The sequence below is a fragment of the Carcharodon carcharias genome, chromosome 17 (assembly GCF_017639515.1).
Source record: "Carcharodon carcharias isolate sCarCar2 chromosome 17, sCarCar2.pri, whole genome shotgun sequence".
In the NCBI taxonomy this organism is placed as follows: Eukaryota; Metazoa; Chordata; class Chondrichthyes; order Lamniformes; family Lamnidae; genus Carcharodon; species Carcharodon carcharias.
In genome coordinates this window covers 47,879,896-47,905,775 of record NC_054483.1, presented here as the reverse complement: position 1 = coordinate 47,905,775, position 25,880 = coordinate 47,879,896, and the positions used below count along the sequence as shown (strand labels likewise).

Here is a 25,880-nt window from a genome sequence, read left to right as displayed (position 1 = left end):
ACTTTATGGGTCACCTGGGTGACGTTTACTCAATTTGTTTGTTCATTATTTTTCCTCATTATAATAATCATTGCTTATGTTCTTGATCAGGCTATTAATGCTTAATGTCAAAAGGGAAATGGAGATTAAAGGTGGGGGTGGCAGGGTGTTGGGGGGCCTAGGTATCGGATTCTTGAAGGATAAATACATCACGATAGCTGCTCAGGAATCGAGTGCAAATCTGCAAGTTGTGCTTCTTGTGTTCGCAAACCAGCAGGGCATTGAGTGAATGGAAACCTTTTCTGTTGCGGAATCTGGTTGGTTCGTCTGTCGATGGCTTGATGGCTTACTGATGCCATTGATGCCTACCCTGGACAGGGGGCAATCTATCAATGGCAGCAAACTGTAATGTTTTCCGTACCTGCACCACCACCACCCCCCCTCACCGCCCCCACCTGTCTTAAAATGGATGTAGTCCCCTATCCTCTATAATAACATATTCACGATCTGCCTGAAGGCATGAAGAGCTGTTGACTGCGAGATGCCACCCAGGTCCATGGCTGAATCCTGGATTCACCCAGATGCATAAAAATTAAGTACCATGGTGTCCTTGATGGTTGCAGGTAGGGGATTGCTATGGGGGCACCAGATCATTGGGAACAGGGTGCAAATGTCCAAGACCATCTGACAGGATTAAGGTGCAGTCGCCTACGAAACTAACCCTCTATCATTTTCAGGTAGCTACTTCTTGGCTGGTGGACTCAATGCATTCTTCCCTGCCACGTGCTGTCCCCCCTGAACTCCGCCCCCACCCCCGCTGTCCCTCATTGCCCTCTGCTGTGCCTTTCTGGCGTCTTCCTAACCAGGAGGACACCTTTGCTGAAGCTCCCCCTTACTATAGCACTGTGTCCATTGTAAGAGTAACCTGCTCCCATTTCAAATCCATCAGCTGCTTTATTCACCAATGCTTCCTCTGCCAGCCTCTGCTGCCCAAGTAATGCCAGTAACCTCATGCCCCCCCAGGCGTCGTACATCTCACTGCTCACAAACTCAAGCCTCTCAGCTCCAGTGGTGGAAACTCTGCAACTGGTTGAGCAGTTGAACATTATTCTCCACTTCTTAAGAACGTTAACCAGTGCATCCAACTGCCCTCATTGTTCTCCGCTCTGTTCATTACTGCTGCACCCTGACGTGTCCCAGACACTGGTGTTTGCCATGCCTCCTGCTTGAAAATTTAAAACTGCTCCTCTGGGGCCTTTTAATAAATTTATCAACGAGCTCAACCATCATTTAGTTGGAGGTGGGAGGATCCCAGCCGCTCCTTCTTTGAAAATTGCCTTGTCTTCCGGAGGTTTCAAGATCCAGTGACACACTCCGAAAATATGGTTTTCGATGCATCCCCACACCCATGCACACTCTCACTGACAATGGAAAATCTAGCCTAATATCTCTGTATGCCTATATGTGAGTGAATGCCTACAAAGGGGAGATGGTGGTGTAGTGGTTATATCACTGAGCTAGTAATCCAGAGGCCCAAGCTAATATTTTGGGGACAAGGGTTCACATTCCCACCACAGCAGCTGATGGAATCTAAATTCAATTAATAATCTGGAATTGAAAAGCTAGTGTTAGTAATGGTGACCATGAAACAGTTGTTGTGAAAGTCCATCTAAGTTCACTAATGCCCTTCAAAGAAGGAAAATGCCATGGTTACCTGGTCTAGTCTGTAGCCCATATCCACAGCAATGTGGTTAACTCTTAACTGCCCTCTGACACGGTGTGGCAAGCCACTTGATTCAAGGGCAATTAGGGATGGGCAACAAATGCTGTCCTTATGAAAGAGTAAATGAAAAAAATGTGTGCATGCGCTCCTTTAATTTATTTAAATGCATGCAAAAGGATCTAATCTGTCAATCTTCTTAAATCTTTCATTGTATAATGATATAAAGCTATAACATCCCATCATTAAATATTGCAACTTATCAGCACAACAACATTAATATGCTTAGCAACAACAATGTTCAGCAGTGACAAAGATCTGTTGGCAGAAAATCAGATATGGATTATTCCCAAAACTTCTCTTTTGATTCCTAAACTCTGTGACTGCCACAAAGATTAATTAATGAATAAAGGACAGAGTCTTGGGATACAAACACCTGCTACGAGCTCACTAATCGTTGCTGATGTGAGACAAGCATCTCCACGAGGATCATCGCTATTAGTTCTCAGCTGCTCACAGATTCATTTTATAACTGAGCTGCATTATTTCAACTTAGAAGGATGAAGTGTCATTCTATGAGGGGCTTTTTCACTCTCAGGGTCAAGGTTTCACATTGGTGAAGGATCAGGTTGAAAATTGTAGGCTAAAATTTAGCTGCAGTTATGGTGCATGTTTAATTAAAAAATGCAAGTTCATCAGAAGCAATAGGAAATGGTTTTTAAACTGTTTGATATGGGGGAGAGTCAGTGAGGTGAATGGAGGAAGAGTAGAGACTGAGAGTAATGCATTGCAGCAACAGTGATGCCAGGTGGCAGCAGTGAAGAGAAGCCCTGAAGGCTGCCCATCTGGATTTATGTGAATGATGATGAACACAGTCGGGTACATGGTACCAGCATTGGGTACGGGAGTTGCAGCAGCACTATAGCAACAGGGCTGGTTTTTGTGGGGTGTATCAGAATCCAATACAATGGCTAATTTGTTATTTTTCCATCAATGAGAACATTTTGAAATTTCAGTGCCTTTACGATTGAAGGATAAAATGAATAGAAAAGCTCTGTGGTTTATACTTCATCATCTTTTATTGTCATTGTAAGTCATCTCAAGCTGAAAATGGCTGAAAACACACAGAGAAATCACACTCCTTATCCATTTCGTGATTTGTAAGATTCATTATAGCCATTCGGTAGTACAGAAAATCTTTGACAAAATGTCTTTTTTCAGCAATACTCAAGATTCATTAGGGTTACTTTGATTGCATCCTTGAAAGGAATTGCAGAAAGAAATCCAGTATTCATCACATCTTCTCCCCATTTCAAATGCAACACCATTCACATTTTAAAATTGTTCATTGGGTTAAACAAATTATACCTTCTTCCCTAATCCATATATTTGCATATATGAAGTTGTATAATTTCCTTTACACCATGTGAATTATCTGAATGGCAGATGCACATGACTACTGTTGCTGTAAAGCATAGTTGGAGGCCCATCTTGTTCCAGCCTGGATTTCAGCCTTTGTATGCCATACATAAACACACACCTTTAAAGCCTTAAAACAGATAACTAATCTTGTTAGAAGCTGCGTGCACTTACATCATCAACAAGTAATGGGTTTCTTTTTCGGAACATTAACAGGAGGAGGCCATTCAGCCTGTGCAGCTTGCTCTGCCATTCATTTAGATCATGGCTGGTAAGTACCTCAACCACGTTGACTCACCATTGAGCCACTGAAACTCTTACCGAGAAAAGGTGTAGTGATCTCAGTCTTCAAAATCCTTGAGGAGAAATCTTAAGATTTCTACTATCCTTGATGTGGGAAAAGTGCTTCCTAATGTTATTCCCGAATTACCTAGCTCTAATTTTAATCTGATGTCACCTTATTCTTGATGCTCCCGCCAGATGATACATCTCCTCTGTATCTACCCTATCTTAAATACTGTGATTATATCATTCCTCAATCTCCTAAATTCAAGGGAACACAAACCAAGCTTATGCAGAATTATTGCATATGTTAACCCTTTAAGCCCCAATCTCATTTTAATGAATCTGCCTTCGTATCCCCTCCAAGGCCAAATGTATTTTAGAACAATTGACTTTCGCAAAGAAATCTTAGCAAGAGGAGTTGATGGTCCAGGCAGGATGTTATTAAGTCAGAATAACATCATATCCTTGGTGCTCATGGTTAATTTGGTGATGTCGCTTCATGAGGAACTCCCGCCTTTCCATTCAGAAAATGTTTACTTTTATCTTGAAGATGGTAAGCCCACTTTGACAACAGCTAGCTGATGATAGCCTCTTCATTGTGTTTAATGTACATAGTTCAAGCATGAGCTGAAGCCTCACTCAGTGTCTCTCAACTGATTTGCAGGTTTTTAAAAAAACCTTTAACCCGAGCACATGCACTAATGATTTCTAAATGAGACAAGATCCCATTAAAATTTCCACAGCTTGCACTCACTTTTGCTGACCCTGGTGCATTTCAATTAACACGATGTGATAGCAGCTTACATTGTGATTTATAATTATTGAATAAATCGCAAAAAATTAAACGCAATACATGTGGCAATTGTGACATAAACTGGAATTCTTATTTAATTACAAAATTGCATTTTCATTCTAAGATATTTCAACACTCTTCCCACTCACAGCCGTTCAAGATAAAACACAGGGTAACTTTATGATCCTGGCATCGATGCTTGCCTAGAGCTCACAACAGAAATATAGGCTAGTGTTCCCCTGATCTATCCCAAAATGGTGGAGAGCACATGTCTAAAAATACGCTCCTATCGAAAATTCGAATGAATAAAATCACCTCAAATAAATAGTGTGCCATTATTTACGTAAAAAAAATTTCTGTGATGCTTCATATTCCTGTCTAAAATTGAGTCATTTGTAAACACTAAAATATGACAGCTGCACAATAATAACTGTACACTGATAAACAGAAAACCTTGCTTCTACCAACACACAATAGGTTTTACAAAGGCCTTTGCTGATCAAAGGGTTTGCAAAATGGACTTGCCTGCATGTCTGTGGGAACTGGGGGAAAGGGAGATACTGCCAGAGGGTGGGGGGGGTGTCAGTGAAAGGTCACTGCAAAAAAAATATCTGAATGCTGCAATTTTCACGTGTGTTTTTTTTAACACTCTCAAAAGATTCAAAATTCTTATCATCACCTCCCAAGCAAAACTGAATTTGGTTTCCCCTATACAACAACCATGAAGACTTTGGCTTGCAACCCGATTGATGCATGATAGCAAATTAATGGTTACGGTTTTGTTAAATAAACCTGTTCTGTTGGAAATATTAACCGCTTAAAGACCGAAGGAAAATTTCAAGGCAAAAGGTGAACTTACAGTAAAGATGCCGGGTTGAAGCACCAAGGAGCCATGTTCAATTTTAATTGTGGTAATTTCTGCAAAATTGTCAATCCTCAGCAGATTATTCACACTACTTCATTTCTCATGGTAAAATGCAAAAGCTTTGAATAATAAAACCAACATATTGAAACCAAGCTAATTGGTGCTCAAAGTTGCACTGAATTCAGTTGAATTCACTCAAACATTGAGGCATTGTCATTTCATGAATGAAGTATTTCCCATTAATATATAAACAGTATAACACATACATTTCGTGTAATGTATACATTAAGAATCTGATAAAAGTAATCAGCGACAATTCCAAATGTATTAGTTCATTTTTATAAATTATCTCATATTCTGAGCAGGCGATTTGCAGATATACTATGGAAAATTTACCACATAGTTAGTTCATTCTGTACATTTGCAGCTCCTAGAATAAATGATGTAGAGCAAGACACATGTTTAATGAAAAGATGATGCTCCAGATTGGATTCAGGCTGTTTAAATTGTCAGCATTACTGATATATTATTTCATTTGTACAGTATCAGAGGCACGCTTCTTGAAGCTGTCTTGTGCAGTGTAGATGCCCATTTGTACAGAATCGTGCTGCCAGTTTTCAGGACTGCTTATGGCTTCTAGCATAATTTTAGTGGGGAAAATAAGCCTTTAGTCAGTGTCCAGAATGATTGTTCTGTATTGTAACTGCCTCTTCTGTTGCTTGGTTTCAAAGCACTGCTATAGCCGTGTGCTGAAACATGATGGAAATAGCTTTAGGAATTTGCAGTATCAGATAGGAGTATCGCCCACCTGGAGCACAGAAAAGGAATTGAGGTGCACATTTCCAATGCACCATCCATTAAGATGAATGGACCAAACATTTTACAAGAGAGGAACATATATACTCCATTGTAAACATTGTACAGGAGAGGGACATATATACTCCATTGTAAACATTGTACAGGAGAGGGACATATATACTCCATTGTAAACATTGTACAGGAGAGGGACATATATACTCCATTGTAAACATTGTACAGGAGAGGGACATATATACTCCATTGTAAACATTGTACAGGAGAGGGACATATATACTCCATTGTAAACATTGTACAGGAGAGGGACATATACCCTCCAGACACAGATAGAGCTCCAAGAAATGAGGCTACCTGTTGGACAATGATTTCTGAAAATGATCCTTCATTGGTCTTTTCAAATAATAGTTTCATTTGTCAAGACATTGCTAGAGAGTAAATGACTTCTCAGGTGAATTAATTAAGGATGTATAATAAGGAAATAAAAGCACAGCACTATAATTAAGAACAAAATGTGCTGGGAATACTCAGCAGGTTTGGCAGCATCTGTGGAGAAAGAAACAGAATTAATGCTTCAGGTTGATGACCTTTCATCAGAGCTTTAATCAAGAAGGTCATCTCAAGCTGAAATGTTGAGCTGGATTTGAGCAAGAGCGGGAGTCGGGAAATTTCTCAGCTCGGCCTGTCCGCCTCAAGAGAAGCTGCCTGTAAAGATGGGATTTTCATTCAGGAGGAGAGGAGTGGGGGGGGGGGGGGCTGCATTCTGGAGTCGGACCTCCTGCCCTTGGAAAGAGTCCAGAGGTGTGGAGGTGGCCCGCCTCAGTGCCCTGGGGCTTAATCTCAATTACGATAAAATCAATAAAACAAAAAACAGCCATCTAGCCATCACCCTTCACACCTCCTCATAGCCCCCACACACTCGCCATGAGCCCTTCATGTCAATCTATGCTTCTCCACCCACTACCTCCCCATGGCCACTCATACCCTCCAAGCCAATCTATGGCACTTCCATCCCTATTTTCCTCTATTCACCCCATACAGAACCAACAAACCCTATAGTAACAATGCCATGTGTGAAAAAGCTTTAAAAGAAAGTGATTCATTCACATCTTTCTTAGAAAAAGTATTACAGCCCTATAAAAGTATCAATCAACCAGACTTTTAGAGTATCAATAGAAGAAACTGCAAGCACCTTACACCTCTTTATCTTGTGTAAAATAAACATTGAACAATTGAGAAATAGATCTAAGAGAAAAATCTGTCAATCAAGCAATGTTTTGACAGATTGCTGTGCAGCTGTTTCAACAGACTAATGGATATATCAGCTCTCAGTCAAGACTCATTATGCATTATTGTCTCAGGGTGGCATGGGGGGGTATGAGGGACCAGGGCTTGGCATGGATGCTATAACCTGCAATGGGGATGGTGGAGGGGCATAGGTGGCATGGGGGCATGGGGGGGGGGTCATGGGGTGTGGGAAGATGGGCCTAGCTCGGCATGAAGGGCCGTAGGGGTGAAGGTGGAGGGAGGGGCATATGGGGTTATGGTTAAGACCTTTTGAACTTACCTTTCAAAATGTTCCCTAATCCAGACTCAGGCTCATGACACCTCTGAGGGGTTGTGAACCAGAACTCCTTGAGAAGCTGGCCTGACTCCGAAAATTGTCGTGGGTTAGGAGATGCTTATCCCCACCATGGGGCTGGCCAGGTCGGGAGTGCAGGGTGTGGGCTCACGATCTACACCAGTCAACATCCTTATTCTGCACTGACGAAAATTAGGGGTGCCAGGAATGTGGCTGGGAATCCCAGAATTGGGTCCTGGCTGCCATTTTTAAAGGTCCACAGAGTCTCCCCAACTCCGCAAAAATCCAGCCATGAACTCAGTTTTTCTCCACAGCTGCTGCCTGACCTGCTGAGTATTTCCAGCATGTTTTAGTTTCTCATTTCAGATTTTGCTTTTGGAGAAGCACAGTGCTGTTCCTCACAGATAGCAATCAAGATAAATGGACATTATTGCACTGAAATCAGCTTTACTAAGAATTCAAAAGATTAACTTTTTAAAATGCTATTGTGTAGTAGAATCAACCTTTGATTCTTCATTCTAAATGTTCCTTTGTGTGTTTTTATGACATTGATGATGATTGCTTTAGGATCTGAAAATAGGATTGTGGAGGGTGGGGATTCTGTGGTCACAGCAGCCAGGATCATCCTTTTGACTTCCTGCTTGTCCAAGGTCACAAGAATAATCTGACACTTAAGCTGCTTCAGCTCTAGTGCCCCTACATTGGACTGGTTGGAGGCAGTACTGCATAGGCTTCAAACTGTTCCAACCAAAAATGACAATCTGGGCCCTATTCCGGTAAGGGACCCTGATTTCTATATTAAAGTAGGATAATTGCTAGAAACAGGTGGGTGCATTGGACACTTGGAGGTAAAGCTGCCTTCAACATGGTGCTGGCTGCATCCCTGGTGTTAATGTCTTAGGAGGCTGCTGACCGCATTTTGAGGCTGTTACCTCCCTGTCAGCACCAGGGAATGTCAGTGAGAATCGTCCTGGAGGCTTTCATCCCACACCACTTCAGTTTGGCACTAGATGGAGTGAAATTCCAGTACGATGCCAAGCTGGCTTTGAGAAGTGTCCAGGTGGTCTTCTGGTGCCTGAGCACATTTTATCCCAGTGAGGGTTTGATTTTACTCTGAGGAAGTGCTGCTGTTTAACTCCTGAGAGAGCAATTCTGTAAATTCACACAAGCACCTGGGGCTAAATTTTTCAGCCCTGATGGGGTGGATGGGCACGGAAATTTTGCATCGGTGGCTGAGTGTGCTGGTTTGCTGGCTCCATCCCGCACCCCCCTCCCAGGCACCTCCATTTTCCTGGAGATGTGATCAGAGACAGCAGGCTATCCAACTGCAAGTCAGGGCAACCACTTAATCATACTTAATGGTCTATTCAGGCCTATTCTCAGAGGCTGACCCAAATTTCTCCATTGGTCCCACAAGGCATTGGGGAATGGGCTGGCTCCCAGGGGAGGTGGCCTCCCAGTGGCAGATGGATGTCCCGTACCCAGGCAAGCTTTGAGGTCCGCTCCATCTACCTGGTTTCAGCTCTAGCCACAGGCCACCTAGTGGAGGGATTCCTGCGAAAGATATTTTTTTATTTTAAAGTTTAAAACATTGGAGACAGCGCAACTCCATCTTGAGAAGCCATGTCTCTTGCTTACCTGAAAAGGCAACCTGATGGTTCTTCAATGTCTCTTACTGGTCCTCCAGCTTTGACAGCCCCCCCACTGTTCTTAATTGGATAGTGGGGCCACCCTCTGGCCACTAATTGCTCAATTTGAGAAAATCAATGCCTGGTGACTGTTTCCATACAATGCAGGCTCCCGGCCCTGATCTGATCCTGATGTCCCCGAAGCCTGTGGGGAAAATCCTTCCCCTGGAGTTGCAACCAAGTGGTGTAAACAGGCTACACCTGGTATGAGACTGAGAACAGCAGTTTGAGGGTATGTTTGCACTACAACTGTAGAAGCAGCATAAAACTTCACATTGCATAGTTCTTGCACTGATAGTATAATGCAGCCTGAATCCAGAGTCAGAGCCTGACTTGACACCAAAGCGAAGTAGAGTGAGACTTCTTGATGGAGGGAGCTTCATTTGGCTTCTCATTGGATTCTTCAGGCCTCAGGAATCTCCCTCCACAAGCTTCCTCAGGGATATATTGCACCGGTGTTAAAGCTGCTTTGTGAATGTAACCTAGCCCCAGCATGAATTGATCGGGCTCTCAATCACTTTGGAGTTTATTTTGCAGGATGAAAGAAAATAATTTTGCAAAGGTTACTTCCCCATTACAGAATAGATGCATTAGATAGGAATACTAGAGAAGCACATATGAGAAAGGAACAGAAGGATATGCAGACAGGATAGGATGAAATAGAGTAGGAGAAGGCTCAAGTATAGCATGGACCATTTGGACCAAATAGCTCATTTCTACTCCGTAAATTCTACGTAATTTATTCTTGCTTTGGGAGGGTGTACATTCCATTATAATACTTGAATTCTTTTTAACGCAACATGAATAATTTGCAACTAGCATATCTTTATAACCTTACAATACTGGGGTGAATTCACTGAGCTGGTGGGGGTCAAACTCCAGGGTTGGAGATAGGGTTCTAGTACCACTGATTTTCTGAGCAGTGCTCCCTTTGAGGGGTAGTCCCCCTGAGGGTCACTCCCCCTGAGGAGTACACCCTCTGAGGGGCACTCCCTCTGAGGGTCACTCCCTCTGAAGGTCACTCCAACTGAGAGTCACTCCCTCTGAGGGTCAATCCTGATTTTCTGAGGAGTGCTCCCTTTGAGGGGTAGTCCCCCTGATGGTCACTCCCCCTGAGGAGTACATCCTCTGAGGGGCAATTCCTCTGAGGGTCACTCCAACTGAGAGTCACTCCCTCTGAGGGTCAATCCCTCTGAGGGGCACTCCCTCTGATGGGTGTTCCCTCTGAGGGTCACTCCCTCTGAGGGTCACTCCCTCTGAGGGCTGCTCCCTCTGAGAGGTACTCCCTCTGAGGGACAGTGCTTGCTGGGAGTTGATGAATTTACCCTACCAGTATTACATTCTGAAGAGCTGATTGTATATAAATGTAAAACTATATGATAAGCTTCTTAAAGCCATAGATTTTAATTAGCGATTGGGGCCAAATTTCCTCAGCCTATCTGGTATCAGAATGGCAAAATTTGGAATGGGTGAAGGTTAGTGAGAGCATAAGATGGAACAAGGCCCTATTATTCTGGGTATTTGACTGTCAAAAATATCTGGCCTGGCAGTGGGCAGTGTATAGTATTCCCCATACAAAAATGGGAGAGCACATGCAAATGAGGGGCAGCATCGTGCACTTTAATGCCAATATTTGTGTCTTTAGCGACACTGGGCATTAGGGATCCATGGCATCTGGTGTCACTAAGGGCATTAGTGGCTGTTACTTTATTGATAAATGAGTTGGTTGGTTGCTGTGAGGAAACCAGCCTACTGGGCAAAAGATAGGACTTCATTCAGGCCTGGTCTAATTTCCTGAGGCAGTCATGCCAGTTGTGCCAATACTGGAACCATTGCTGCCCACTTTAGGCAAAAGCTGTGATCTTGCAACTACCCTGAGGAGGATGGGCCACTGAGAGCCATGAAGGAGAAAGCCTAACATTCCATGAATATAATGCCTCCTGTAGGTCAGTTGCCTGGCCACAGTCAGTTGTTGACATTTAACAACAATCAGACAAGGTGATACAGGATGCAATTATGTTCATCATAAGACAGAATCTCTTTTTTTATTCATTTATGGGATGTGGGCTTCAGCTAGGCCAGCATTTATTGTCCATCCCTAGTTGCCCTGAGAAGGTGGTGGTGAGCTGCCTGCTTGAACTGCTGCAGTCCATGTGGTGTAGGAACACCCACAGTGCTGTTAGGAAGGGAATTCCAGAATTTTGACCCAGCGACAGTGAAGGAACGATGATATATTTCCAAGTCAGGATGGTGAGTGATTTGGAGGGGAGTTTCCAGGTGGTGGTGTTCCCATCTATCTGCTACCCTTGTCCTTCTAGGTGGTAGTGGTCGTGCGTTTGGTAAGTGCTGTCTAAGGAGCCTTGGTGAATTCCTGCAGTGCATCTTGTAGATGATACACATGCTACCACTGTGTGTCAGTGGTGGAGGGCGTGAATGTTGTGGATGGGATGGCAATCAAGTGGGCTGCTTTGCCCTGGACGGTAGCAAGCTTCTTGAGTGTTGTGGGAGCTGCACTCATCCAGGCAAGTGGAGAGAATTCCATTACACTCCTGACTTGTGCCTTGTAGATAGTGGTCAGGCTTTGGGGAGTCAGGAGATGAGCTACTCTCCACAGGATTCCCAGCCTCTGACCCACTCTTACAGCCACAGTATTTATGTGGCTAGACCAGTTCAGTTTCTGGTCAATGGTAACTCCCAGGATGTTGATAGTGGTGGATCCAGCGATGGTAATGGCATTGAATGTCAAGGGGTGATTGTTGGATTCTCTCCTGTTGGTCATTGCCTGGCACAGTCTGATGCAAATGTTACTTGCCACTTATCAGCCCAAGCCTAGATATTGTCTAGATCTTTCTTCATTTGAACACGGACTGCTTCAATATTTGAGAAGTCATGAATGGTGCTGAACATTGTGTAATCATCTATGAACATCCCTACTTCTGACCTTATAGTGGAAGGAAGGTCATTGATGAAGCAGCTGAAGATGGTTGGGCTTAAGACCCTACCTTGAAGAATGCCCGGAACTGAGATGATTGCCTTCCAACAACTACAACCACCTTCCTTTGTGCTAGGTATGACTCCAACCAAAGGATAGTTTTCCCACAATTCCCATTGACTCCAGTTTTGCTAGGACTCCTTGATGCCACACTTGGTCAAATGCTGCCTTGATGTCAAAAGCAGTCACTCTCGCCTCCCCCTTGAGTTCAGCTATCTTTACCATCATACCAGGAAAATAACAATCAAAATTAAAGTCTTAGTTTTAGCATGGTGTAACCTGGCTGCTCCATTAGACCAGATTCTGTTTAGCAATATGAGGGGGTAGCTGGAGATATATCTAATGATATTCCCTGTACTGGACACATTTTGTAGCCCTTCACACTCCATGGACGTGGACTTTCGTAGCCACTGTATCAACCAAAAACAGTTTGAACTGATGGGCAGGCATCAATTTTTCCACTTAGCCTCATTATGCCTACTTGGCTGAGCTCCAAGGATGGCCAATGAACTCAACTCAGCAGGGCTCTGTTTACCAGCTGCAAAGAAGAGAGCTAGCTTAGTGTGATTGACATCTTCATTACCATGTAATAAGCTGATATTTTCTGAAGAGACATTTCAATGTCCATGTATTTATTTGGACAAGATTAAGGGGTGTGAAATGGATTAAAGATTTCCTCAATGGGAATATCATTTCCTGTGTTTGATTGATAGTTTTGTGAGAAGATAAGAAAGGAAATATTTTTCAAAGGGATGTTGTGTGGTTGTTTTATTTTTCTTATAAGTATTTCAAAGACTTACCAGTGTGACTATATGGCTCATTGGTTGTGTACCTACAGCATATTGGTTACACAACCAATGAGCCATATAGTGGGTATGGCAAAGGCATGGCAAAACATGAAAGCGGACACGAAGGAGCATGAGAGATATGAGGGGGGCATTGGTAGCATAGAGTGGGCAGGGGGGGGTGGGTGAGAGGGTGAGGGGCAAGGAATAGAGCGACAACAACCAGGATTACAACTGGGACAACGTCCTAATAAACAGAAGTAGACCTTCTGCCCTGCCAGCTTGCCATACACCCACCTCTGTTGCCACCTCAGGCCTACCTCTGGAGCTGGCTGGCCCAACTCCAGGCAATGCCTCCCTCCCCGACACAAAAATGGGGTGAAGACAGGATCGCAAATTGAGACAATTCCCGACTTCCGATACCAGTCTCCTTAATGAAAAACTATCTGATAATTGATCTTAGCACCAGCCTTGTAAATTGTTACATTATTAAATGTGTTATTGTGTTATCTAATGATTTCAAACCTGAAATGTGGTAAATGTAGCATGTTTGGGAGGAACAAGTGATTTTGGACCCAGTACTCCACCACTGGAGGTTTCCCTCACCTCATGTCTGGGTCTGTTGGAGACTAATTGATAGAGATTGAATGCTGTGATTAAAGAACAACTCCATTATCACTGTATCATGTGACTACCAAGATGGTAGAAGGCAAACTAAATGGACCTTGGTCTCCTATTGGCCAGCAATTCCTATGTTTCTAATTGCCAGGCATCATGCAGCTTAATAATGCAAAGCGATTCACCCTCCTAATGATTGAATGATGTATGTTGGTGGTTTTAATGAGCCTTCCTTCCTCTGAACTCACTCATCGCTTTAACAGGGTGGATCTTTTTCGTAACAGAGCCCTTCCTCACTGCAGCGGACAGGTCTTCAGGCTTTTCCCGTTTGATCAACGGTTTCTTTTCCGGAACCTTCATCCTCCACATGACGACAGAGTGGCCGGCCTCCGAGGGGCTCTGCAGTCTAATGATCTTGGTTGATGCGATGTATGACATCTTCACTGTGTCCACCACTGTATTCATCAAATTCTTGGCAGCCTGAATGAGGGAAGTAATACTGTCCAACTATTGAAAAAAATGAAGAAATAATTAATTTATGTAAAATGTTTCTAAATAAATCTTTTACACAATCCTCTTCTCAGTGGCTGACATGTGCAAGCTCCATTATTCAGAATTGATGGCATGTGTTAACATATATGGAACAATTCAGCTGGTTCCTTTCCTTTAAGCAAGTCTTGTTCACCCATCACCCCCATGCTTGCTGACCTACATTGGCTCCCAATCTGGCAAAGCCTTAATTTTAGAATTCTCATATCCTCATCCTCATGGACTTGGTGGCCTCGGCCCTACCTCTTGTAATATCACTTCAAGAACGATGTCCCTTTAAGAAGCTCAACATGCAGATGTTCCAGATAGCTGGATGTCACCATGTGACCGGGAGCCATGGTCTCTCTCTGCACTGTATTACTCTAACAACAGGGTGTGTCTAGAGATTGCTCAACTGCTTGTACTGATTTAGCTGTAAATAAATCCCACCAGAGACCCTCAAGCAAACGGAATCCATGTACCTAATTTGTGTTACATACAGATAGCACAAAGATATCACCATACCTTTCTCTGTACCCTTTTCTAGCCCCACAGCCTTGTGAGGTATCTGTGATTCTCCAATTCTGGCCCCGTGTGAATCCACAATTTTCTTTGCCCCATCATTGGTGGTCTAGTCCTCAGCTGCCCTAAACTCTGGAATTCTCTCCCCTAAACCTCTCCACCTCTCTACCTCTCTCTCCTCCTTTGAAATGCTCCTTAAAACCTACCTCTTTGGATTACTTGTTCTAACATCTTGTCATATGTCTCACTGTCAAATTTTATCTGTCGATGTCCCTGTGAGATATCTCAATATGTTAAAGGCGCTATATAAATGCAATCTGTTATGGGGGCTGAGTTAAGTACCATCCCTTTCTAAAAGGCTTGTGCAAAACAGAGAATATATCCCCTGCATCAGGAGACAGCACTGGAGGCAGCAAAAACCAACAAACAGAGGCTCGGCTCCTTGCTGCTGTTCATACTCTAGCACTCCATTTTCTTGGTGGGAGTGTGAGGCTTTTGCTGGACTGCCTGCTATGATACATGTAACATTGTCAGCCTCTGACGTAGGGTGATCCCACACTTGTTGTTTGGTTGCTGTGCTCCATACATTTATATACATATTATTAGCAATTTTTTTTTTAAAAAGATGATGGAAAATGATTTATTTTGCCAGTCGAGGATCACAGCTTGATGATACAGTTCCAACCTCTACTTAACTGCCCACCAGCTTTTCATTCTTTCTTGGGATGTGGCTGCTGCTGGCAAGTCCAATATTTGTTGCCCATCCCTAATTGTCCTTGAGAATGTGGAAGACCGTTAATTGGCTGGAGGTGAGACTTCATCCCCGACTTGGGTGGAAGTCCCACCTCAGAGAGCTGCTGGACAATCTTACTGACCGGCAGCTCTGTAGTCCCAGCAGCACCAGTGACAGCCATGTTCAGGACTGGGACTACAAAAGGCCCCCAGATTCTAAGTCCCAAAGTTCAGGATCAAATAAATGTGGGGGATCTCACAGTAACGATGGAAGTTGTGGCCTGTCAGGGAGGAGGAAAGGAGCGCTAGGGGTCTTGATGGAGAGTATGGAGGGATGGGAAAGGAGCACTCATTGGGGGCAGACCATGAGGATGGGGGGTGCTCAGTGCGAAAAGGTGGCCCTTGAGAGAGGTGCCCCTTCCTGCCCAAAGTTGAGCAGGGTGATATGCTCCACCCCCTCCCTCCCCGCACCCCCCACCCCCCCCACCCGAGCTCCTGAACACTTCCCGCCAGCTTCAAAAATGAGGCCAAGTGGAAAATGGTCCTTAAACAGCCAATAATTGACCAGATAAGGGCCTCCATTGTGGTGAGGGTGGGTGGACAACCCTAGGCCTTGCCTAACTCATGTAAAATTGCGGAGAGGCCGGGGACAGGAAGGCCACTCAAGGAATTTTACAGGGTCCCTACCTACAAACCTGCTGGTGAGGGCGTGAAAGGCTTCCCTTAGGGTATTGAAGCTGAGAATATATACTCACACTAACACTTCCAGTTCCTGGCAAAAGACAGCACTGCAATACTTTTTAAACAAGTCCAGAGACAGTAAAGAGCAGAGGGGGGTGCGGTTGGTGTGGGATGATGGGGAGGAAAGAACATGAAGGAAGGTCAGTGATAGAAATCCTGTCGCAGAGAAGAGCGGGACTTCTTCAAGCTGGGCAATCCCGGAAAAGAGGTGGCAGCGAATTGTACACTCATACAAAAGCAAAATACTGCGGATGCTGGAATTTTGAAATAAAAACAGAAACCTCTGTAAACGCTCAACAGGTCATGCAGCATCTGTGGAGAGAAACAGAGTTAATGGGTGGAATTTTCTGCTCTCGTGAGCTTGAAGGCAGGAAGGGATTAAGTTCTGGGTGGGAAGTCCCATGTTCAGCCTTCCTGCCTGGCCACCAATTGAGGACCTTAAGTTATAAATTAATGACCACTTAAGGGCCTCATCCCATCGCCGCTGGGATTAATCCAGCTGCAGGTGGACCTGTCGCAATGCATCGTGCATGACAGGTGAACCTGGGTGGGCTGCTTGGCACCTTCGGGGATTGGGGGGTGGTGGTGTGTTCCCTCTATTAAAGCAATTCAGGGCCTGATCGGGGGACTGGGCATTGGGAGGGGAGGGACAATGATGGGAGCCACCCCCCGCCCTTGCTTACAACCCCACCCCCCAAACGCACACCACCACCCAAAAAGAAGCTGTGCGGGTCTCTTGCCAGCTCTTCCGCTGGCAGGCGCGACTCCTCCATGCCACGCCAAGATTCCGCCGAATGTTTTGGGTCAATGACCTTTCATCAGAACTAACAATTCCGCTTCTCTCTTTTACCCTCCCCCTATCACAGGCTGTCCCTTTTGTATGTTACCCCCTCATCCCACTTTCCTTGCCCCTAAGCTTGCTTAAGATGTTATATTCTTAACGAACATCATCTTGACTCAGAACAATATCGCCAAACCTTCACCTCCAGTGGGTCAATATCTTGGAAGTTCATTCCTAACAGCACTATGGTTGTAACTACACCACATGGACTGCAGAAAAAAATTCAAATCCAAGTCAACACTGTCGATAAGAAACTGTAAGGATCCATCACTGACCCATAACTTGGGCCAATACGTTGAATATTCCCCTCACCCCAAACATTGCTGTCCTAATAAACTTCATTCGCCACTCCTTGTCCTTCAGCCAATATATTTTCCAAGCCTAGTTTGGCATTGAAGTCCCACTGCTGTTGCTGACAGCCTTTCATGGGGACCTTTACTGAAAGCTTTCTGCAAATCGAGGTACACTATGTCTTCTGGCTTCCCATAGTTCAGGGTGGCATATCAGTCCTTCTAAAAGAAGTATGAGTGAGAAACATTGTCCTTTTTTGAAGCCGTATCACCTTCTTTTAAATGGTACACACTGCTGCCACTGTGCGTCGGTGGTGGAGGGAGTGAATGTTTGTGGATATGATGCCAATCAAGCGGGCTGCTTTGTCCTGGATGGTGTCAAGCTCCTTCAGTGTTGTGGGAGCTGCACTCATCACACTCCTGACTTGTGCCTTGTAGATGGTGGACAGGCTTTGGGGAGTCAGGAGTGAGTTACTCTTCACTCGATTCCTAGCCTCTGACCTGCCCTTGGAGCCACAGTATTTATATGGTTGGTCCAGTTCAGTTTCTGGTCAATGGTAACCCACAGGATGTTGATAGTGGGCGATTCAGCATTGGTAATGCCATTGAATGTCAAGGGGAGATGGTTGGATTCTCTCTTATTGGAGATGGTCATTGCCATCATTGCCACTTGTGTGGCGTGAATGTTACTTGCCACTTGTCAGCCCAAGCCTGGATGTTGTCCAGATCTTGCTGCATTTGGACATGGCTACTTCAGTATCTGAGGAGTCGTGAATGGTGCTGAACATTGTGTAACCATCAGCGAACATCCCCACTTCGGACTATGATGGAAGGAAGGTCATTGAGAATTGGTTAAAATTGCAGGACACACTAAACTGGGAGTTGAAGGGGCTGGGGGAAGGGGCAGTCAAGTCAAAGGAATAATAACTTATAAAAGGTATTAGCTAAAATCTGCAAATGGGTGAAACAGTGGCATATTCACTCTAATAGAGACAAAATGAAAATATTGCAGATTAGGGAAGTGAAAAAATAATGTGATGGTTTATGAAAATGGGTGTGATATGTCTGGTATATAAATAGCTAAAGGTGAATTTTGAGAGTGATTTTGGACTTGGCATTCAATATGTTTAATCACAATGATGCAGCAATAAATCAGGTGACTTGAATGTTGAACTTATTTTTAGATTAGCAGGGATAGACCTTGACTTTATGTGCTGAGGTATAACAGGCAATCGATACCAAGTTGGCAGCTTTGTTTAAATTCATTCACTTCAACCCATGGAATCAAATAGCCAGATTTTCACCATTGAAGCAGAAAGCACGAGTTGGGAAATTTCTTTAATTGGCAGACCTATCTCCTTTAAAAGGCCCCTGCCTGCCATATTTTTGCTCTATTGATGCGGGGCAAGAATGGATTCAGGCCCACCTCCTCTGGAGGCAGTTTGGAGGCAACCTTGGAGGTGGGTGAGTATCGAGGCAGGCTAATTAGAAGGCCCACCTTGGATCTCTGGAATTTTGTCCCAATTGTATAAAAGGCTGTTAGGCCCTTTAGCTCTCAGCCCTCACCTCCCATGCCACTTCCAAGACTCCTCATACCACCATGCTGCATCCCTGCCCCTTCATACCTCCTGCCACCTCCATGCCCCCTTCATTTCTCAATGCCAGTTCCATAGCCACTCACCCTGTATGCAAAAAGGGCAGACCTCAGGAACCATGTGAAGATGAAAAAAATAAACTTCCAACAATCTAAGAGAGCTCTCACTCATACACACTTGATACTGAAAAACTCTCATTCATGTAACCCATTCAAAAATGTTAAATCCCCTCAAGTGGTCAATCTGTTTTAAAAACATACTTCTATTCGCTAATCACATTAAAGACAGTGAATTCTTTATTAGCCTGTGCCATTATTTTAAGTGTGGCAGGGGAAGGTGGAGGCAAGGTAGTCTGGCAGCTTTCACCGCAAGGGCTACTGTTGAGCAGGAAGGGGGAGGATAAGTCCTTTGGTGGGGTCCCCCTTGTCCATCAGTGGACCCCCCAAGTTTGTACCCCATCTTTAATCCTCCACCCCCACCCCCAGCTCTCCACCCTCTCTTCCCCTCACTGGGATTGTCCAAAATCCTAAACTTACCTTTAAATCTGGGCTCCAATGTTCTTCCTTGCAGATTGCCTGTAGTTCCAACATTGGCCAGCACTCGATACTGGCGCTGCTGGGACTGCAGAGCTGCTGCCCAATCAAATTGACTGGTGATTTTCTTGGCAGGGACTTCCTCCCAGATGCGGGCACAAGTCCCACACTGAAACAATTAAGGCTGCTCCCAGCGTGATACCAATGTGGGGCAGCTAGGTTTCGGATGGGTGGGCTGCTGACCGACTTTTCGGTTGGTGGGGCAGTGGTGGTGAATACGGCGTCCCGAAAATCCAGCCCAGAGAACACAAAAGCAAGAAAGTTATGATGAACTGTGAGATGTTAAGATTCAGACCTCACAGATAGGTATTCGAGAACTCCATAGATGATCTTAAGGTAGTTTGCTAAGTTTATTAAAAAGCAACAATTTAAAAATGAAGCATAAGCTAAATAGACAGAAAAAGCATAATACATAATCTAAATAGGCAGGAAAGATATACAACCCATAAGAGTTGAGAACAGCTTATTGGGCCTGAATGGAAATCAGGGATGGAGGAAGCAGGGGTTGCTGATGAGGCAGTTCCTCAGAACAGGTTTACTGATCCCAATCAGAAAACAGATGGATGAAGTTGATCTCCATGACTGGAAATGACAGTCTCTCATCTGTTTGCTAACAGCAGTCTTCTCGCGTTGTTCTTTGTCTCCTCAAATCTGTCAAGATATCAAGAAGGTCTCTGTCTACTCCTAGGCCAGGGTTGGAAGTGACGGTTTCTTGTTTTCTTCAGTCTTCTTGAGCTGAGGTGTTTGACTGGGATCAGGATTGATTGACCTTGAGAAGTTCACTTCCATTTCAAGTGCCCTTTCTTTGCTCTCAAGAGTCCATTTATATACTTTATGATCTGAATTTTACCCTTGGGGTGTGCCTGGGGTCAGCGCAGCTGGAAGCAGATGTAAAACCCACTCCGGAATGGAGGAAGCAGGGGTTGCTGATGAGGCAGTTCCTCAGAACAGGTTTACTGATCTCCAAGTTGGCGCTGTGAACGCAATCTTATGCTGGGTGGCCAATTAGGGCCCACCCAGTGTGAAACACGGCTGCCGCGGGGGTGAGAACGCGTTGGGCGCCGGGTCCAATGGGGACTCAACAGGCTGCTCACAAATGGAAGAGGCAGCTCCCTGAAGGCTGCCTGGAGTTGTGGAGGAGGCTGAGGGAGCTGTCTGGGGAAATGTCCTGGTGTGCAGTCATGGCCTCAGCACCTGGTGGTCATAGAAGGCAGGAGGGCAACTTTGGTGGGGACTCTGCTCCCTGTTTCTCAGATGAATGCCTAGTTGTGCTGGTCGAGGAGGTCAATGCTGGTTGACACATTTTAATGCCCAGGGACGGCAAGAAAAGGCCACCTCACCTGGCCAAGAGGCCTGGACAGGTGTCACTGCCCAGGTCACTGGGCATGATGTGGTGTGCCGCATGTGGCTTCAGCACCGCAAGAGGTTCAGTGACTTTCTGTGGTCAGTGAGGGTAAGTGCAGAAATGGCATGGACCTGTGTGGAGAACTTTAGTCAAGTGCACGTTACTCAGAATGTTCAGGGGTCTAAGAGTGTATATACCAATTGGCACTTAAGCCTGTCCTGCCAAGGCTGGGATGTCAGCACGACTGACTTCAATGCATTGCAGGGTGAGATTGCCACAGTGACCTGGCCTACCTATTGCCCGGGTGGGAGGGCAGGTGGGAACCAGGAAAGGACCTTCAGGGAGACGGAGTAATAATGAGGCTATTTTTCCCTGTCAGAAGAGCTATCATAATGCTGCAGAGCACCACAGAACAGGTGGAGGATTGCCAAATCTATGCATTCTCACGAAGCTTTAAAGCGATGCGCTGGAGCTAGAATGTCACAGGCCAGGTCGCTCCTCCGGTTGCGGTGAGGTGGGGGTCTTGGATGAAGGTAAGAGTGCAGGTGACAGATGTGTGTGTGGTGGGTACTGGAAACATTACGGGCTCCCCTCATCAGAAACTGAACTGTCATAGCCAGAGAGCCCACTGAAGCTCCAATGCAGATGGCACCATGCAGCAGTTCTCCACTGTCTCCTCAGCCCACCAAGCATGCATAGTGACTATGATGATTGAATGTTCTGATCTTTTGCCTTCCTCCCGCAGATGCACCATCTGCAGGAGCTGCCGATGACCCCGAGGACTCCCCTTGAGCTCCAAGGAAGACATCACACTTGCACCAGTGCCACACTGTCTCTCTGAACCAGGCACTAGCGCAGATACTCACATGTATGTGGGCTATTCAGCTCCACGGGTAATGCATAGCAGTGAGGACACATCACACTTGCATGTGGAGCTGGCAGAGGCAGAGAGGTCCCAGGGTGCCAACAGTGAGAGCACAACAGGATCTCTCTGCTGGGTGCCTATCCATCAGTAGTGAGCAGGGAGGTGCAAGTGTATCTCACGCTGACGGACGAGCTGCTTGTCATCTCTATGGGCTTCTCTCAGGGCCTCTGGACGAGGGCACCAGCTCCTCCACCTCTCTGCCAGTGGCCACTGCATCTGATGATGTCATGAAGAGTGAGAAGTGCCCAGACATGGGACTGGATGCACCTTCCCAGGCGAAGCCTCCTCAAGCTCTGGTGGCCAAAGGACGATCGCTAAGGTCATCAGGGGCACCAGGACAGCAGAGTCAGCAGACTGCCTCCAACGCCACTGTCAGGGACGGGGGGGACCAAGATGCAGCACCCACAAACATAAGTTGAAGGCACCTTGAGCACAACAGGGGCGTGTCACGGGTGACATTATTTGCGTTTATTTTAACTCTTGTGTTAGGGATGGACACTCTGTTATTTGTTTGTTTATGTTAAGAACCATTAACATTTATTTGACTTAAATGGGCTGAATTGTCTAGATGGTTTGAATAGGTGCCAGATGCAGCACCGGCTTGTAAAAGTATGGCATTGTGTGGTGCTGGCATAATGAGTTGGGTTCTCATTTATTGATTGTTAGCAAAGGAGGCAGTGCCATTGGCTTGACAAGGCACCGATGTCTTGGATGCCTAGCAGAAGGTTCACTGCATCAAAGCATCCCTGGTGTCTCTGTCTCCAAGAGGGTTCCTGTCCTCTGCCTCGAGGTCCTCACCCTGCGCCTTCCCAGGCTCTTCTTCTGAGCCATCACTCGAGTCATCCTCCGTGGATGCCTCACTTTCCTCAGCTTCCAGTGGGTCCCCCCTTGCCAGAACCAGGTTGTGCAGGGTGCAGCATGTGATGACTGTGAGGGAGACATGCTCTGGAAGATACTACAATGCTCCTTGACTGGTCCAGGCATCTGAAGCACATCTTCAGCAGCCCGATGATCCTGTCCACCAAAGCCCTTGTGGAGGCATGACTCCTGTTGTATCTCTCCTCGGCCAGTTCTTGGGTAATGGAGTGGGATCATCAGCCACCTCTTCAAGGGATAGCCCTTGTCACCCAGGAGTCATCCATCCACTCATGCAGGAGCCATGAACAGCCTTGGTACCTGCAAGATGTAAGCATTGTGTGAGCTCCCAGGGTAACGGGCACAAACTTGGAGAATCTATGTCCTGTGGTCACAGACGATCTGATCATTCATTGAGTGAAACCCCTTTCTGTTTACGAAAGCTCCAGGCTCACCTGCTGGTGTCTTGTTGGCCACGTGAGTGACATCTATTGCACCCTGGATGTGGGGGAACCCAGCCATCACAGTGAAGTCTTGTGCTCTCACCGCCTCATCTATCCAGAAGTGGATGAAAGTGTGGACGTGTCTAAAGATAGCATCAGTCACAAACTTGACATAACTGTGTGCAGCTGATTGAGAAACGCTGCCAGATCCCCCACTGAGCCCTGAAAAGAACCAGAGGCAGAGAAGTTGAGGGTCACTGTGACCTTTAAAGCCACTGGCATGAGGTGTCCACCCACACAGTTGGAGGTGATTTTCAGACCCATCATGTGACATATTGCTGTCACTGTGTCCCTGGAGAGGCAGAGTCCCCTGCAGCACTGAACCTCTGACATCTGGAGGTAGTTGGAGTGCTGCCTGAACACTCTAGACGCTCAGTAGTGGCATCTTCGGCATGCCTTCCCGCCTTAGCCTCCCTGCTGGCCCTGCACCAACTGAGTCTGCGCCTCTCCGCTAAAAGGTCTGCCCCTGGAATGCTGCCCGTGCCCACCTGGCCTCCTTTCCCTCCTGCCGCTCTCTTCCTCTTCAGAGAAAGTCCCACCAGCGGAATACACTGTCCCTATTCGATGGTACGCTGAGGAGTAATGCCTTGAAAGTGAAGGAGCGCTATACTGCAATACTCAGAGGAACTTTCCAGGGAAGATGAGGACCCGAGATGCTAAAAGGCAGGTTTGACAATCAAACGAGATGCCAAGAAACTCTGGGACAACTCCGTACTAACACAGTAAAGAATTGGCAATGACAGAGAAAGTGCTTGCTCTGAGGGCCTTTTATCCTGCCCGTGGATGAGCAAGTGATAAAAATGTGAATTCAACCCACCCGCTTTGCATGTGCGGCCAGCTAAAAATCGCACGGGCAGCGTAAAATTGCTAACAATTGGGTTTTTAATGGATTTAATTGGCCCCTTAATTGTCGGTGGGTAGTGCCCCAATTCCCGCATGCACCAACTGACCTCAGTATTGCATGTATGAGTGATGATGTCGGGAACACGCCCAATGTCTTTTCACCCTATTTTGTGTGCGTTTGGGTTGGGTGCGCGCCCAATCTCGGAACGCAAAATGCAGACCTATTCCTGAGAGGTTTATGACAATCATTTATTCAAATGTCCATTGGCAAAGGACAGGTATTCCAGGTAATTCCTCCTATTTCCTTTGGAAATCATCTTGTGACTCATTGCTTCCTAGAATGCCCTATTTAACGTTCAGAAAGTTGGTTCAGGTATGCCTCATGAGGTCAAAAACCACCCCCCCCCCCCCCGCCCCCCCCTCCGATCCTGCCCTTCTCCACCTCTATTAGGTTTACCAAGGTCTTGTTTCAGTCTGTTTGTGCTAGAGACATACCCTTGGTCTTTCTTGCCTTGTGTTTGTCAGCCCAGGAATCTGGTGTAGAAGCTTTCCTTGTAACAAAAACAAAAACAGAATTACCTGGAAAAACTCAGCAAGTCTGGCAGCATCGGCGGAGAAGAAAAGAGTTGACGTTTCGAGTCCTTATGACCCTTCGACAGAACTTGAGTTCGAGTCCAAGAAAGAGTTGAAATATAAGCTGGTTTAAGGTGTGTGGGGCGGGGGGGCGGGGAGCGGAGAGAGAGAGAGAGAGAGAAGTGGAGTGGGGGTGTGGTTGTAGGGACAAACAAGCAGTGATAGAAGCAGATCATCAAAAGATGTCAACAACAATAGAACAAAAGAACACATAGGTGTTAAAGTTAAAGTTGGTGATATTATCTAAACGAATGTGCTTATTAAGAATGGATGGCAGGGCACTCAAGGTATAGCTCTAGTGGGGGTGGGGAGAGCATAAAAGATTTTTTAAAAATTTTTTTAAAAATAATGGAAATAGGTGGGAAAAGGAAAATCTATATAATTTATTGGGAAAAAAAAGGAAGGGGGAAACAGAAAGGGGGTGGGGATGGGGGAGGGAGCTCACGACCTAAAGTTGTTGAATTCGATATTCAGTCCGGAAGGCTGTAAAGTGCCTAGGCGGAAGATGAGGTGTTGTTCCTCCAGTTTACGTTGGGCTTCACTGGAACAATGCAGCAAGCCAAGGACAGACATGTGGGCAAGAGAGCAGGGTGGAGTGTTAAAATGGCAAGCGACAGGGAGGTTTGGGTCATTCTTGCGGACAGACCGCAGGTGTTCTGCAAAGCGGTCGCCCAGTTTACGTTTGGTCTCTCTAATGTAGAGGTGACCGCATTGGGATCAACGAATGCAGTAGTCTAAGTTGGGGGAAATGCAAGTGAAATGCTGCTTCACTTGAAAGGAGTGTTTGGGTCCTTGGACGGTGAGGAGAGAGGAAGTGAAGGGGCAGGTGTTGCATCTTTTGCGTGGGCATGGGGAGGTGCCATAGGAGGGGGTTGAGGAGTAGGGGGTGATGGAGGAGTGGACCAGGGTGTCCCGGAGGGAGTGATCCCTACGGAATGCCGATAGGGGGGGTGAAGAGAAGATGTGTTTGGTGGTGGCATCATGCTGGAGTTGGCGGAAATGGTGGAGGATGATCCTTTGAATGCGGAGGCTGGTGGGGTGATAAGTGAGGACAAGGGGGACCCTATCATGTTTCTGGGAGGGAGGAGAAGGCGTGAGGGCGGATGCGTGGGAGATGGGCCGGACACGGTTGAGGGCCCTGTCAACGACCGTGGGTGGAAAACCTCGGTTAAGGAAGAAGGAGGACATGTCAGAGGAACTGTTTTTGAAGGTAGCATCATCGGAACAGATGCGACGGAGGCGAAGGAACTGAGAGAATGGGATGGAGTCCTTACAGGAAGCGGGGTGTGAGGAGCTGTAGTCGAGATAGCTGTGGGAGTCGGTGGGTTTGTAATGGATATTGGTGGACAGTCTATCACCAGAGATTGAGACAGAGAGGTCAAGGAAGGGAAGGGA

General features: G+C 45.9%; 1 protein-coding gene across 1 annotated transcript in view; it reads right to left on the bottom strand.

Moving 5' to 3' along the window:
- Positions 1–13,673: 13,673 nt before the first annotated feature.
- The window catches only part of LOC121289841 (catenin alpha-3-like), a 1,845,970-nt gene continuing 1,833,763 nt past the window's right edge, over positions 13,674–25,880 (bottom strand). Inside the window, exon 18 of the mRNA XM_041209732.1 lies at positions 13,674–14,046. Within this exon, the coding sequence (XP_041065666.1) occupies positions 13,759–14,046 (288 nt within the window). The 3' untranslated portion in view covers positions 13,674–13,758. The remainder of the gene's footprint in view (positions 14,047–25,880) is intronic.